Source organism: Arvicola amphibius, chromosome 10 (assembly GCF_903992535.2).
Source record: "Arvicola amphibius chromosome 10, mArvAmp1.2, whole genome shotgun sequence".
NCBI classification, from domain to species: domain Eukaryota; kingdom Metazoa; phylum Chordata; class Mammalia; order Rodentia; family Cricetidae; genus Arvicola; species Arvicola amphibius.
This window is the reverse complement of record NC_052056.1, coordinates 121,238,381-121,255,069: the sequence shown is the minus strand read 5'-3', so window position 1 is coordinate 121,255,069 and position 16,689 is coordinate 121,238,381. Positions and strand designations below refer to the sequence as shown.

The 16,689-nt window shown below is 54.3% G+C and overlaps 1 protein-coding gene across 2 annotated transcripts; it reads right to left on the bottom strand.

The window, feature by feature from the left end:
• Window positions 1-419: 419 nt before the first annotated feature.
• Window positions 420-15,868, bottom strand: Foxn4 (forkhead box N4). Of its 2 annotated transcripts, none has more exons than XM_038346617.1 (9): window positions 15,780-15,868; window positions 6,851-6,996; window positions 5,068-5,192; window positions 4,875-4,994; window positions 4,513-4,640; window positions 3,937-4,033; window positions 3,573-3,780; window positions 1,568-1,954; window positions 420-676 (listed from the first exon to the last, which is right to left on the bottom strand). In XM_038346617.1, the coding sequence occupies exons 1-9, from the start codon at window positions 15,863-15,865 to the stop codon at window positions 420-422; spliced, it is 1,554 nt and encodes a 517-aa protein (XP_038202545.1). In that variant the 5' UTR covers window positions 15,866-15,868. The 2 variants fall into 2 exon arrangements, with proteins under 2 accessions (XP_038202545.1, XP_038202546.1); XM_038346618.1 differs by having other exon boundaries at window positions 4,875-4,985; window positions 15,780-15,865.
• Between the last annotated feature and the right edge of the window lie 821 nt (window positions 15,869-16,689).

Genomic DNA, 16,689 nt, shown 5'->3' with positions numbered 1-16,689 from the left:
GTAGTGGGCAGCAGCCCATGGAAGAGGTCAACCGTCACACCTCCAAGGCAGGTCCAAGGCTGACCAGGCCCTTCTCCAGCCTTGGGCCATGTTCTGAGGCACCAGCAGAGGTTCCTTTCCTGGGAGAACGTGTGTGATCAGAGCGTTCCCTCCTGAGTCTCTGTGACACACCACTGTGTCCCAAGGTGAGCGGTTGACCACCCAGGGCCTGCCAGTACTTGGCTAAAGAGAGCCAGACTTCAACATGGCTATGCAGGCCCTGTCTCAGGACCTCCAGCAGAAGGGGAGGTGGGGTGCTTACCACTCCCCCATCTTCTGACTTGGGTGCCCCAGAAGTGTCCTGTGGTAGCATGGGGGAAGCAGGAAGAACTAAACATTGTCACTTCCTTGTCAGCTGGAGACACTGTTGAGGCCGCGGTTCACAGCAGAGCTATGGGTTTATTCCCTGGAGTGCCCAGGTACTGAGCAGAGGTGGCCACTGCTGGCGCCATGCTGTCTGGGGTCGAGTATGCAGCATAGAGACCGGTCACCTGCACATCGGGGAAGGACTGGTCGCCGCTGCCAGAGACAGGAGTCAGGCTTGGGGCCCCCAGGTCACAGCCAAGTGGGGAGTCTCCGAAGGCCCCCAGAGTCTCCAGGCTAAAGCTGTCTTCCTTCACCTCTTCCCAAAGGTTACCTTGCAAAGACAAAAAAATCATTTGGGTAAACTGGCTTAGGGCCAAACAGCCCTGAGTTCAAATTCCCTTAAGGAAAGAGGCAAAGATAGTGTGTGGTTTTGAGGCCTTGTTTTGTTACAAAGAGCGGAGAGGAAGCAGCGTTCCAATCCTGGTCTTCCTCCTACTGCTGTGTGTCCCTGGGAAAGCCACTTTAGTCTCTGGGCTGTGGTAAGATAAGGTAGAGATGATCCAAATGCCCACCTCTGAGAGTGGAAAGGATTGGGTTCTTATTGGGCGGCATCACCAAGATCAAAGCCAGGAGGATAACACCACTTCCCCTTCCAGTTTGACTCTCTCTGGTCCAGGGAGAGAGGAGCAGGGAAGTGGCACGTGCCGTTCAACTGTGACAGATCTCTCGGCTGATTCTCCCTACTAGGGGACAGGACATGAGCCGGGCATGCCTGTCAGAGGTCGGGTGAGTTGGGTGCCTTCGCTGAAGCACCCAGTAGCCTGGTTGGTTCTTGGATGAGTCTGTCAACTCATCCTCTCACCTTTGACCTACCGAAGGGGGCACTGTGCCATAGTGTAACCTCCCCCCGCCAACTTAGCATGTGTAACTCAGAAGCAATTACTGAAAAAAGATTGAATAGTAGGCTCAAACCCTAGATCTGTCAGTGAGTGGCCAGGGGACCCAGGCTGATGATAACTTGACTTCTCTTTGCTTCAGTGGACTCATCACAAGGACATGAGATGGCAGGGCCTTGGGACCATGGCAGATCATGCCTCAGAAGTCCTTGGCTGGTATACAGCAGGAGCTTACTAAGTGTTTAATATGTGGGGTGCAGGCAGACTGCTGCTGGGCTCCCCTCTCTGGCTCCAACCCCATCCCACTCCCATCTCTTGCATCTCACCCTGGAGAGCGAAGTCCATGATGCTGGGGTCCAGAGCATCCACCTCCATGTTCATGTCGGTGCTGATGTTGTGGAAGTCTCCAGGAGGCCTACCCATGGCTGGCTGGGGGAGAGGCCCTGGGCTGGGCAGGGCGTGAAGCGGTGGGGACTGGGCTGGTGCTGGCGAGTCTGGGGCCAGGTGGGTCTGTGACTGGAGCTGGTGGTGCAGGGGGACTGACTGCAGGGACAGGGTCATCAGTGGCTTTGGTGGGAGTTGGGAAATGGTCAGGCAGCTGTGGGCCATGGCCACAGTGGTGGCGTGAGTCAGCATGGGGGCCTCAGGTTCCCCGGGTTTGCCAGGACGCCGGCAGCCTTCCGGCCGGTCTGAAATAAGCTTGTCCAACTCCTCTGCAGACAAGTAAGAAATGTCACTCAGAAGCCCCTGCTGTCACCAAGCCCTAAGCCCCAGTGCCACCACCCATGTGAACTGAGCAACCGTCTTAAGACTGTCTCCTCTTCTATGAGATGGCTATGGAGAAGAGATGCTGTCTCAAGCCATTAAAGGCAGGAGTGAGAGTTGCCATGAAATCCTAACAGCCCCTCCCCTCCAGATAGGACCTAACAGCACAGATCTGTGGCCCAGAGACTTTAACTGAACTCTCGCCAGCCCCTCGTGAGGGACGAAGGCCCCAGGAGACAGCCAGTTTAAGGAGATCGTCCACTCTACGTACAGAAACAACACTGACCATTGTTACTGTGGGCTAAGAGCTGTATCCCTTCCCGTGGGAACAGATATAAGCAAAGGGCAGACGTCACCCTTTTCTCAACAATGTGTGTGCAGCACAGAGCACACGGCAAGGTCAGAATACAGTCTCAGGCGAGGGGCTTTGCCTTCTGTCTTCCTCGAGACAGGATATCCCGTGGCCGGCTCACACCCTTCTCCACCACCCATCTTGTAAAAGGAGCTCTAGGATCACTGATACGTGCTACCGCACCTGCCTTTACCTGGATCCTGGGGATTCGAACTCGGTTCCTCGCATTGCAGTATGTGTTTTTCCCACTCAGTCATGGCCCCAGCCCCAGAAATCACTCCTGTTTGGCTGTTGCCTTTGTCTCCTTGGATGCAGCACAATGCTGATACTGGACCATAAGGGGCCTAAGATCTAGCCGGGCCACTTGAGAGATGAGACTCTAGAAGGCCAGACAAGCGGCCCAGGATTTCACAGCAAGTTGAGACCAAGGCCCAGTAGCCCTGGGATAAGTACAGGGCTGGGCCCTCCTGCCCTTTCTGCCAAAGCCCTTCTCCCTCTCACTCAATGGAGCACTGCTGCCCTACCCCAGCTCTGTCACTCGGACCTGAAGTCACCACTTCGGCTAGACTGTCTGACCAGTGAGCCCCAGGGATCCTCCTATCTCTGTCTCCCCAGCACAGGGCTCACAGACACATGGTGCCATGCCCGGCTTTTACATAAGATATTCTCTCATTCTCCCTCCCTCTCTGCCCCCTCTCTCGCTCCCTCTCTTTGCCACATGTGTATGGGTCCCAGCAGAGGCCAGGAAAAAAAAAAAAAAAGCCAATAGCCTTTATCTGGAGCTACAGACAGTTGTGAGCGGCCCAATGTGGGTGTTAGGAACCGAACTTTCATCCTTTGTAAAACTGAGACTGGGCCGGGCGGTGGTGGCGCACGCCTTTAATCCCAGCACTCGGGAGGCAGAGGCAGGCGGATCTCTGAGTTCGAGGCCAGCCTGGTCTACAAGAGCTAGTTCCAGGACAGGCTCTAGAAACTACAGGGAAACCCTGTCTCGAAAAACCAAAAAAAAAAAACAAAAACAAAAAAAAACCTGAGACTGCTCTTAGCCACCGGGCCGCTCTCCAGCCCCCCTGATTATTTCAAACATCCATTCCGACGCCATCCTAGAACTGGAGTGAGAAACTAGGGATGGCAGATTCAACAGATTTCACGGTTCTCAGCTTTTAGAAGGGGCAGGGAGCCCTGGGAGGCTGTGAGCAGTGGGCGGGGCTCACCCGGGTTGGCCATGCTGCGGTGGATGGCCGCGAGATCCTTCCTCTTCCACTTGTGCATCTCTTCCTCCATCCTGTCGATGCGCGCCAGGTTCAGGGCCCACAGGCAGCCCTTGCGTGACGAGCCACTGGATTTGGTCTCCACCTTCTCAAAGCATTTGTTCAGTGACAGGTTGTGCCGTACTGAATTCTTCCAGCCATCGGGTGCTGTCTGTGGGGACACATGGGTACGCGGTAGCCCCGAGGAGCCCCTCCCGTCAGGCATGACAGAACTGCAGGGCTCAGAGTGTGGCTGGATTCAAGTGCAGAGGCCCAGAGGGGGAGGCAGGCGGCTCCAGCCCTACCCCACCCTGGTCAGAGCCCTCACCTTGAAGTAGGGGAAGTGCTCCTTCATGAAGCTGTAGATCTCGCTCACCGGCAGGCTGCCCGTCTTGCTGCTCTTCAAGGCCATGGCGATCAGGCAGCTGGGAGCAGAGACGGGCCACACACAGGCCTCAGGTGACAGCCCAAGGTCCCCTCTGCGGGTGCCAACCCCTCTGCACTCCTAGCGGTAGCTCCTGACCCGCACTTCTGGGCCTGCACCTGTCCCTTCCTGACTCCTCTCCTGAGTCACTGCAGTGAGCTGAGAAATTACTCTTGCCTTTTGACCCCACTCCCATAGACGTCACCCAAGATGCTTCCTCCCCCACGCCCACCTCCGAAGCCCAAGATACACACGCCCATTTCTGTGGATGACTTTTTTTGAAACAGGCTTGGAGAGGCCAAGCCATACAACCGGTGAGGATGGAGAACCAGAGAGAATGATGCAGGGTCAGCTGGCCACATGGCAGGCCCTCCCAAGAGTGGGGTCCCGCCTGGGAGTTCCCTTGGGAGTCAGGTCACCTTTCCTATGTGCCTAAGATGCCCCAATGGCAGCCGTTGTGCGAGGGTAGTCAGACCTCACCTGTAGGAGTAGATAGGTTTGGGGTAGTGTTTGGGGTGAGGCTCCTGAGATGAATGTACTGCCATGTGGGCTTGTGGGTAAGAAGATCGCGCCGCGAACGGAGAGTTGTAGACGCCTGCAGGCGGGCACTTCACCGGAAGGGGCGGGGCCGGGCAGCAGAAAGAAAACATGGCGAGACAATACAGAGCCGAGTCACCAACCCCAGCCCAGTTTCTAACAGCAGGGTTTAAACACAGAAGACGCCCCTGTGTCCCCAGCAAGGCATGAATGGCGCAACAGCGTAGGCATGGAGGGAGCCTCATCCGTGGGAGCCCACGGTGTAGGCGGAGGTTCAGAGAGTGAGTACAGTCTTGTCTCTGTACCTGCTGGGACCCCAGGGGCAGAGGGAACTGGAGTTGGGTGGCAGGAGAATACAGCTGTGGCACTTCCTGTAGGCCCGACGATGACCGGCCTCCTATGGGGAACTGGTTCATCTGCTCAGCCTGGAGAGGACGACACAGAAGATCAGGGAGCGACAGCCACCCCCATCTTTCCCAGCCATGCGGTGATACTTACGCTAGCTCTGTTGCCACCTATGGGGCCCAAACCCAGCATGCCTCTGGGGGCCATGGCAGCTTGGCCCCGGAGCTGGGGACGTGGGGTTGCACCCACATTCAGGTTTGCTGCCCCAGCCAAGGCACCTGTAGGAAGAAGGTACAGAGAAGCTGGAAATGGTGGCCACGGTGGGGGGTGGGGGCCCCCTCTACCCCATCACCAGGCACACTGCAAGTGCTTCCAAATCACTTTTCTGGAATGTGGTAGTTAGTAGAGGGGTTCCTATACCCTGTGTAATCTGGCCAGCCTCAATGTCCCCATTTCTACTGACCCCTTACCCATTTATAAAGTTGTATGGTTAAGTGAGATGCTGCCTAGCGAGCACTTAGCACGTGATTAGGCACATGATAAAATCCCGATTAACATAAGCCAATAGTGCCAATGATGATAGACTACATTGGTTCCTGTCCATCGTGAGCTAAAACACCAATTTATTGTTCATTTCCTCAAAAGCTTCATGCGCCTTGATTTAGATATAAATACTTTTGTCTCCCTCTTCTTCCCTGAAGCCCTGCTAGTCTGCCAAAGATTAGGCCAAGAATAACAGATGTGCATCTGCTTCCAGTGTTGGGCCTGAGGCAGACATTACTAATCCATTACAGATTCTCACTGCACTGGCTCTAATCAAGTAAAAGTGACCTGTAAGAGGCTGCTAGGTTCTGGCTTATTTTACCATGTACCAAAACCCAACAGCTTTAAGATGTCTCCTGTATGGACCGCTGGCTCCTGTAAGAATAGTTTTGTTCATGTTCCCTGAAGATGAGGAAGCTTATCAGAGGGGCAGGCACATCCCAATGCTGCATAGCTGTCTTCTGGAGTTCTATATTAGAGCTAGGAAACTGAACAGCAGGCTGAACCTGGCCCATAGTCTGATTTGTCTATAAAGTTTTATTGGCACACACCCATTTGTTTACATATAGTCTGTGGCTGGGTTTTCACTGTCAACATCAGTACTGAATAGCTTTGACTTATACTTTAGGAGTTAAAAAGTCTAAAATAATCTATTTCCAGCAAAGGTATGGCAGAGCACGCCTGTAATTCCAGCACTTGGGAAGTTGAGGCAGGAGGATCTGGAGTTCATAACCAGCCTGGGGTATTTAGGGAGATATTGTCTCAAAAGTAAATATTTCCTTGTCCTTATTGGAAAACATAACATTAGCTGTATACATTGTTCAAGAAAAATGTGCTTGAGAAGCCGTCCTGCCGGACACTGATGGCCACCTCTATCCTGCTCTCATGAGGAGCCGTCCTGCCGGACACTGATGGCCACCTCTGCCCTGCTCTCAGGAGGCAGTGGCTTCTCTGACACTGTTCTAATCAATGCTGTCTTCTATCCACTTCCTTTGATTAAAACTTCCTGTCATCTACGGAGCCCCTACTCGGTGCCAAGATTCTCTCAGAATCTTCTACAACAGAAGACAGTAGTAGACTTGTTTTCTAAAGGATCAGACAGCAAAGGCTTTAGGCCTCGCCAGCCACCTGGCCTGTCGTCTTCATTTTCTTACAACCTTCAAAAAATCTAACCCCCACTTTAACACCTGCCAGGACAGGCCTTGGCTTGTGCTTGGCCCACCCCGAGTTTGCTGGCAGTGTGAAGTGTCTGAGATGTCCCATGTGTCTTCTTCTCTGGGGCGTGGCATATCACTAAGGACATGTGACCCTGCTCCGATGTCACAGATATGAACAGAGAGAAGACAGAGACAGCGGGCTGGTGGCCAGGGCCACCTACTCCGTTTGAGCCTACCTGGGTGTGGATGTGGTGCACTGGGGCTGCCCAGGTCTACCCGTCCGCTTGCCATCTGCTGCAGTCGAGGTACATCCACGGCTGTGAGCCAGGACAGCGACTGAAGGTCCCCGGGGAGGCCATCATCACCCATGGGAGGCAGGAGCCTGTTCCAAAAACCAAAACCTCAAATGCAGAACTTGCTGAGCACCTCCATGATGCCACGGTGGAAACTCCACAACCTGGCTCATCTGAGGGGTCATCGTCCAAATGTGGGTACAATGAAAACAGTGAGTATAAATTCCCTCATGCTGGCCATGTGAGACACACAGACACCTGGGAATTCCATCTTCAGTCTCTGGCCCCTCTGCAAAGATAGCTCACTCACTGTGTATACCTCAACACTCCCCAAACCGTCAAATTGAAATGGATAAGGTATATGCATGCTGTGTCCCTCTTACATATGGAAAACCGAGGTTCAGTACAACAAATCACTTGGTCAAGGCCACTCATGGCACAATCCTGCAGCCAGGGCTCTTTGTTGTGACCCAGGCAACCCCTGGGGCCCCACGAGGCCTACAGTCCTCAGCAGGCTGACAAACACATCCTTGAGGTACAGATATTACTCTCTTCGAAAGACGCTGTGCTGGGCAGGAACTCCAACAAGGGGATCCCTGAAGTCCCAGGTGCCGTGAGACACCTTGAATACTCTGTCCTGGGATTCCCACATCTCATCAGTGCCAGGAGCTGTCGGCTCTATCGCCAAGAGACTACAGCCTCCAGCCCACACTCAAGTTCAGACCAGAGTGAGACGGGCTCGGGAAGAGCGGAGTGAGAGGGGACTTGTGCCCTGGAACCACAGCCTCTGGGTTCCTCCTGCACCTGTGGGGGTCCCTACTGGCCTCTCCCTCTCTTCCCATCTCTGCTCTCTTGTGTTTTAGAGTCACCGTTAGTGTTGCCATAGCTACCACTGCTCAGTTGTCTTAGGCCTGGGCCATCAGTCCACGAAGCCACTATCAGGTGACTATCGGCTACCTCGGCCATTGGTTGCCTCATAGAAAAACAGGGCCTAGAAATCATTTGAAAACTAGCTGGTCCATGTCAGCGGCAACAGTTGGCCCGGCTGCCGTCCCCTGGTGGCCCATTGTGCCGCAAACGACTGTTGCCCTGCGGCACGTGGCCCCCATTGTTCTGGGTCTCATGCTATTGTTTCTGTGGTTTCCTGCCTGCCACCACTTTGGCCTGCTCATAATTCATCTATCTGACTGGCAGTCCTGGCTCTGGCCTGGGCCATGCCATCTGTCCCCTAGGCCCTGAGAGAAGGGGAGGGGTTGACCCCACTCTTGTCCTCACCCCACAGCCAGCCAGCTTCCCCGGGAAGGCTCTGAGAGCCCCATTCCTTCTCAATCGCCTGTGCTGCTCTGTTTAGGACTGGGGGATGGAGAGATGCATCCCTGTTGTCTGCTCTCACAAGGTGGGAAACGCTGCCAGGCTCCAGGAACCTGCCAGGAGCGAATCCAGGAGGCGGTGTGCACAGTGGCAGAGACTCAAGCTCGGAATTCTAATCCTGGATTCCCTTAAGTCATTCCCTTTAACCTCTGTGAGCCTTGGCTTTTTAATCTGTAAATCACAGATAGCCATCCCCTGTCAAGCCTGTGTGACGCAGAGCAGCACCCTGTTCCCAACAGGAGCACAGCTTCCTTAGGGGCCATTAACACCAACATTAGCATCACAATTAAGAATAGCCCTGCTCGGAGCCAGCAAACACAACCCAGCCAATGCCACTAACCTCTTCCACTAACTGAGACGCCCTTAAAGGCGGACCCCATGCTGTCCCCATTTTACATATGGAGAAAATGGGTCCCAGGGCTGTCTGTTCTTGGGTCCTGAGCTGTCTCCCACGGAGCGACTGCCAGAGACAATCCTCGTGGTGCCTCACCGGGGCAGAGCAGGTGATGGGCGGGGTTGGTGCTGTCCTGGAGATGGTCCCAAGTTCTCTGCATTCTTTTGTCCACAGAGTGCCCAACTGCCACCTGCTCAGCACACCCAAACAGCCTGGACTCTGCTTTTCTGCCTTTGCTGTTCTCCAAGGGCCCGGCCCTTTCTTTTCCTCTGTTCCAGAGACTAACCTACCATCCTTCTGCCTTCTGGGTATTTCACCTGGATGACCCACACAGGCCCCTCACTGAGCTCTAAAATGGTCCGGGCAAGGACAGCCACACCATGGTCCCAGTCTCAGCCAGGCTAGGGCAGGATCTCCTCTTAGATGAGTCTTCCTCTTTCTGCGGACAGTCACCCCACCCATGCCTCGGCTCTGTCGCCATCTGCCCTGGGTGTTCCCCACTGTTCCTCAGCTGTCTACCCTAGCCCTCCTGGGGCTCACTAAGGACCCGGATCCTGTGTGCAGTCATTGCAGGCTTTATGTACCCACAGGACTGTAGAAACAGGCTGAGCCCAGGTCACTGACCCCAAGCGTCACAAGAGGGACAATAGAGTATGGCTCTGCTAGAGGTGCTCTCTGCCCCCATGAATTCCTTGTCTCTGAGTACCAGGAGGGCCACAGATAGAAGAACACCTTACTGTACAAACGGGGAAACTGAGGCTAGCACAGTAAAAGTCTCTTTGCATACGATTGAGGTAACGAGGACTTAAATCCGGTTTCTGCTGTGCTTTTCGTCTTCACCAAACGAGACAGTACAAACTGGCCCTGTTCTCCATTCTTGGGGGGTTTGCTGTTCATGTTAGGGGTCTGTGACACCCCTGTTGCCTCAGGCATGTGAAAGGCCATCTGCTCCTTCCTACCCCCCGCCCCCAGCCAGAATGTCTAAGTGTGGGGGCGCTGGTCTGCCTGGCCAACCCTGCCACAGTCCCCTCCTCTCTTCAGCACACAGCGACCAGGAACTGTCTGATGTGTGGGAGGACAAAGGAATGGACTGTCCTCAGTGTCCAGTCGAGGAACACGTTGGGGGACCCCTCCTCACATGCACAGGGCCCCCAAACTTCTTCCTCACCGACTCCTCTATCTCTCCATCCAGAAGGCACCCATGCCCAGCCTCGCTTCCTCCTGGTGCTTCCTAGAATGTAAATATGGGTGCAGGACTCCTGGCTTTGGGAACTACCTCTGGCTTCCTGCCACCAGCCCTCAGAACACTTATTCCCTAACCGTGGTTTTCTGAACTGTAAAGGGGTATGGATGAGAATTGTGACACCTCACACCCACAGAGCTGGTTTGGAAGGATGGCGGAGAGGCGGTTTGGGATCTCTCCTGAGAGAGCATTCAGACTGAGAGCAAGCAGCTATGACCTCGCTCCATGTAACTTTTCCCTCTGCTGGACAAAGATGGATGTGAGAAAATGAAGAAGGCAGTGAAAACCTGGCCTGGCTGTGGGGCCTTGAAAGTTCTCAGTGAGGAAAAACCCGAGAGTCACCTTGTCCCTGATGCCCACACGCCTCTCAGCTCCAGGGGCGCAGAGAAGAAAACGCCCAAGACCAGCTCTTCCCATCCGTGCCCCTCCCCACTCTCCTCTTTTGAGTCTCTATCTCTGTCACTGTGACTGACAGGCTCTGGGTGAAGTCCTGGCCTCACCCTTCCTGTTGGGTGAAGTCATGTGCTTCTGAACCTTCTAAGCCTTAGTTTGCACATCTGCGTAATGGGGATGGCAGCCTTGGAGGCTAAGTGTCCTTTCTCTCTTCTTCCCAACCCTCTGGTGGGGCAGCCAGGGTCTCTACATGCCACTGACCCATCTTGTTCCCACATGCTCACTGTCCCCCACCTGACTACGGTGTCCCTGCTGCACGACAGCAGGATTTCTGGGGTTGGGACCCGGGCACCTGCAGTTAATGCTCACCCCATGTTTCCTCTTACACGCAGGTGACTCCCCAACACCTTGTCCTAGGGAGCTGAGTCACCCTCTGGCTGACTGGATGACCTTATTCTTACCCAGGAGTAGTGTGTAATCGGCCCTGAGGGACACCGTGAGTCCCTGGGTGGGGTGGATGTCACTGCCCCCGCCTCCAACGACTGCTGTGTTTTCTTTGGGGCCCTGCCTTTTGCTCACTCTCCTTGCTGTGTCTGTGTGACCTGACCTCCCTGTCAGCACCCATTTCTCTGAACCCCAAAGAATTAGTCCCATAGTTGTTCACAAACCTCTGTTCTCTTAAGCCCTACTAGGTCCTCCGCTGAGGCAGGCACCACACAGGTTTCTGGGGACCCTGAGGGTCTAGAGGACTGGGAAGGCTAAGACAGGAGCTGAGCTTCCTACCGGGTGCAAGTAGCCCCAGGAGCCCCCACTACTGAAGCAAGAGACTTTGTCTTCTCTATAGGAAAAGTCACAGAGCTCAGGACAGGTCTCTGCACACAGTAGACACTCAACGTAAATGCACCCCTCTTTCCAGACGTTCAGCTCCTACTCTCTTAGAGCCAAGCGGGGTGACAGACCCAGGTATCCCCCATGGCAACAGTTCATCTTGATCTTACAGCCTGGCCCCCACCCTCCTGGGCATGGCTGGCGAGAAACTGTTACACAAACTGTTCTTGTCTCCAGGATTAAGCTTCTGAGGACTGTGTTTACCCAGCTTACATATCCTTTGTAATAGCTTTCAGAACGGTTTACAGAAAAAAAAAAATGCTACTTAGCATGCTCAGAAATTCCCTGAAAGACAGGAGTGGCAGACTGTGATATCATGTGATTTGAGGAGAGAGGTGGGTGTTGTGCCCCTCTAGAACAATAGCTGACTTGGGACGTGTGTGTGTGTGTGTGTGTGTGTGTGTGTGTGTGTGTGTGTGAGTGTGTGTGCATTGGGGGGGGGTAGCATAGCTGGGCCCCAGCAAGGCTACTTCTCTCCCTTGTTTATACAGTAGCTGGGCTGCTATTCGTATACTGACCTTGAGGATGGAGCAGGTAAAGATGATGAGATACCAGTGCCCCTGCAAGTCTACCCAGAGGTTATGGCTGGTGGGTGGTTCAGTGCTCACCCGCACACAGCGCACACACAGGGCACACACAGGGAACACACAGGGCACACACAGCGTGCACACAGGGGACATACAGCGCACACACAGGGCACGCACAACACACACACAGGGCACACACAGTGCACACACAGGGCACACACAGTGCACACACAGGGCACACACAGGGCACACACAGCGCACGAGAGGCTCTTGAACAGTGGCTCATCATTATGGTGTATTTGTCTGCTCACCCATCCATCCAGTCAACTCTAAACTAGCCATCCTCTCCCCACTGAAGAAAACCACGGTGTGTGCGCGTGCATGCGTGTGTGTGTGCGTGCGTGCGTGCGTGCGTGCGTGCGTGTGTGTGTGTGTGTGTGTGTGTGTGTAGGGGCACTTTCCTTCCTAGATCACTTCCTTTTTTAGGGCAGACCCTGACATTTTGGGAAGTCAATGATCAGGGCAAGGACTCTCCTTGGGGTACCATGAGTGGGTGTGAGCCTAGAATACACCAATGCATCTTCCTTGTTCATCTCCGACTTTGTGGAGGGAAAGTCTGAGTTCTCTGAGCTAAGTTCCAAAAGTTGAGGCAACTGCTCAGGATTTTTTCCATTCTCCCTCTCCCCAAATATAAGCCGGTGGGCAAGGGCTGCCACCCCGTTTTCTTGTCTGTAGTTGGCGGTGGAGCCAGGATCATCCCTGTAAGGATAACATGAGGAGTGTACTTGCTGGGCCTGAGAAAGCACCTAGCACCTAGTACCCAGTAGGTACTTAAGAATTCAGCACTCTGGGAGTGGACACCTCTCCCCGCCCCCCTCTCTGAGCTAGTGATGCTCAAGACTGCTCAGAGACAGAGCTGCACTCTTCCTGCTCTGATGTCAGCTACTAGCAATAGGGACTAGTGACTGCTGGCTGTCCCAGGCCTCCACTACAGACCCTTGACAGCTGGCCCAGAAGTGGGCCGTTGGCCACAGCCAGCAACCCCCTCCGGGAATGTGGCCATTGATAGTTAACTAACGGCTAAACTAGCCCCAGGGGGATGGAGCTCCAGGCATTTGCTGGTGGCCTGCACAGGGCCCCAGAGGTGAGTGGATTCACAGCCTTGAGATCCAATCCTCAGAGACATAGGAGTGCAAATGAGAAGCCCGCAGACTTCTCCTGCGCTGTTATTCAGAGAGAAAAATGGGAACTGTTGGAAGCAGACTCCCTGTGCAGAGTAACACAAATCCCCTGCCAGGAGGAAGCCCTATCCCAGGCTGGCTCACTGCCCCCTTGCTAGCCGGCAGCATTCACCCCCACACACCCAGCAGCCTGCTGATTGGTTCTCAGAGGTTCTATTTCACAAAGAGGATCAGAGAGGGTAGTAATAAAGTGTCTGGAGGAGGGTCACACAGTGGTGAGGTAATGTTTTTTTTTACCAGGGAGTGTGGGACTAGGGGAACAATGATCATGGGGTATGTGGCAACTTAGTCTTAAGTCCCCACTAGGCTTGTCACTTTCACGTCATCTTGCTAAAGCATTTACCCTGCCTAATCCCTGGATTCATTCCCTTAGTAGGCTGGCATAGGAATGCTACCCTCACAGGATGGTTTGGGGACAGCTGGTCACCATGTATGCTGTGGATCTGCTGCAGAAGAGGTGATGGCCCGAGGCAAAGGGGCCTTCACAGTTGCAGTGAAGGTTAAGTGTTCTGCCATCTGGATGTCTTAGTGTCCAATGCAAGGGTGTGCAAGGCTACAGGTGGGAAGGGTGTGCGTGGCTGCAGGTGGGAAGGGTGTGCGTGGCTGCAGGTGGGAAGGCTGCGCTGGGCTGGGCCCAGGAACCTCTGGATTTAGAGCTGCCAGAACCGCACCTGCTTCTAGTCCCTGCTGCCAGCTGGTCAGTGAGCAGGCCACACCTGCCAGCCCCTCCGTGGGAGCTCTCTGTCTTCTCCTGGCTTTCGAACAGGGCAGTGCACAGGACTGTAGGCAATTTTTGGGTTGCACTGGCCTGGACGTGTAGCCCGAGCCTCAGGGGAGCCTCTGTTAGGTGACACGTGTGTCCCCCAATTCAGAGATTCCATCTCCACACTCCCCACAGGCTCTCTGTGGTTCTGTCGCCCACACAGTCAATGTGGCCATGTTGGAAGCAACGGTAACAACTGGTTAAACAGCCCAGCTCTGCAAGCTTTGTCGTTAATCCCTGTGGCAGCCTAATTTTATTTATTTTTTTATTATTTGGGGGAACATTCATATCAGGGCACATGCGTGGGGATCAGAGGACCATTCTCTGTGGAGTCAGCTCTCTCTTCCCTCCTTTTCCATGGCTTCCATGGAACTTGGTTCACTAGCTTGCACCACGAGCGCCTTTATCTCCTGAGCTTTCTCACTGACACTCAGTCCTGCTCACTTTAAAGACAAGGATCTTAAGACATGGTATTCAGCAGCAGCTGGCCCAGGGACTGGCATGTGCCTGACTGACAGTCTCTGTGCTACCCCCTTTCCTGACCCTTTGGGGACTCTATGCAGCGGGAATCAGGGTCCATGCCTTTAAGCAATTCCATCCAGCCCTGGGGAGAACTAGGCTCGCAGGTTTTCCCCCTCGGAGGGCAGTGGCGGACCTGTCCGAGTATGTGCCAGGCCTGCTGGGTGTCTGTTAACTTTATAGTAGTTTTATTGTCCATTGTATTAAGCCAATGAGGGCCCAAAGGTGATGTGACCCAAAAGCATCATGCCACTGGCGAGTAGCCAAGCCAGAGATGACTGGTCGGTTGCTATAGCAACCCCATGCTGTGGGTGCCATTTATTGTCATTTTACAGAAGAAACTAAGGCTTAGAAAGTGCCAGAGAAGCTGGGTGTACCCAAGCCAAAGATGCTCACACAGCCTCCACTCATGGTTGTTCACCTCTAGTAGCAAGTAGGAAGCCAGTGACATAGGCTGTACGATGCTGGCCTCAGTTTCCTCACCGGAGTGGAGGGCTCAGCAAAGGCTGGGAATGGTGCATGCAGGAACTGCCTTTGCCCCTCGGCCAGGTGCCACACACACACGCACACGCACGCACACACACGCACACACACATGCACGCACAAGCACGCACACACGTGCACGCACGCACACACACGCACGCACGCACACACACACACACGCACACACACATACACCACAAAGATAAATGCACCCGTTTGAATCCTTGGCCTCTTTTGTGTTCAGAAGCAGCCTTCTAATTGGAGGCTGCTTGCTGCCTCAACAGGCCTGCTGGTGCCACAGTGACCCCAGGGCCACACAGCCCCTGGGTAAACAGGGTTGATCTGAGGTGACAGCCTGTCCTCCCAGGGCAGCCCTCATCCTGGCCCCACTCCTCCACCAAGGCACCCTGGGAACCAGGTCAGGCTACTCCATCTCAGGGAAGAGAGGCTCACAGAGGACCTTGGCCTTTCCTTCTCCTCCCTCCCTCCCTGCCAACGGCTGTGCACACTTACTGAGCTCCTCTCTGGGCCTCAGTTCTCTCATTGGTAAAGGAGGTTTTGTTTTGTTTTGGTTTTTGACGGAACCTCTGATGCTTTTCCCCCGCAAAGGGACAAGGCCCATTAGGCTCCCCCACCCTCACCTGAACTTTGGTTCTGTTTTGAAAACCTTACTCAGGCTTCACTTTCCTTCTAGTTGATCCATAAAGCTCAAATGAGATCCTGTTCTCATCTAACTCAACAGCATCATTTATTTACAGGAGGAGAAAACAGAGGGGCTTGCTAAAGGCTTGCTAACAGGCTGGTTAAGAGCTCGTGAGTTCTGACCTACACTCACGGAGGGCGGAAGCCAGTTTTGCCAGAACACTTTTGAGGGTACATATCCTAGAGGCCCTCCTGGGGTCACTAGGTGGGAAGCAACAGCCTCTGCTGTCACCAGGCGAGACTTGCGCTTAGAGGGGACCCACAACTGCAGAGAGGCTCTCTGAAGTGAAGACTTCCTAGCATCCAGGCAGCAGGTGCCTCAGCAACCACACAGACGCCTCAGCTCACCTGTATTCCTGCGGAGAGCGGTGGTGACTGAGCCCCGAGCTTCTGATCATTCCTGACGTTTTGGGAGGAATGTCACTCTCTATCATCTCCTTAGAGGGGGAAAACACACACACACAACACACCAAGTTCCCATTAGCGCTGATTAGGCAGGCTGAGACCCGACCCACAGTTCCCCAGGGTCGGAAGCGACTCACAAATCCCAGGAAAATCTTATAGGAGTTTAAAAGCCAAGTGAGGAGAATGGGTGAAATTCCAACTTCTTTCAGATTCGAGGGGGAGGGGAAGTCCCTAAATGGAAACGTCAAGCTTTGGAAAGCCCTGGCAAAATTGAAACCCGAACTCCGTTTGCTTCTGAACCCCATCTCCACCGCTATTGAGCTATGATCAGCTTAAAAATGTATGCTCATCAGCAAAGCGGGACTTGATGGGTCCGGAGAACCATCCGCGGGGCTCTAGTCTTGGAGGAGACTCCAGACACTCGTGCTGGGAAACCAGTCCACGCACCACACCATGCACCACGTTATCCACCCAGCCACCCACAAACACGGCATTCAGTAAGATTCCCGGGGTACCCCTTAGTCCTCCAAGCCAGGCCTGAACGAAGCAGGCGTGGGAAGCTTCCAGTCCTGCTGGGGCCCCCGTGGATTGGACGGGGCGCGCAGCACGGGCTGCACCGTGGTACCTGGAGAGAGTCCTGAGCGTGCTGGGGGCGGCGCTGCGACAGGGTGGGGACTCCCTTGCGTTCGCCCCTCGCTGTCCGCAATTTGGCTGCCGTCGCAGCTCTAACCGTTTTTAAATTTCCCTCTCTGGAGCTGTCCAGATCTGAGCATGCGCGGTAGCGTGCCGGGGGTGGGGTGGGGTGGGGTTGGGGGGCTGTTTTCTTTCACCTCCTTTTCTCCAGGGGTCAGTT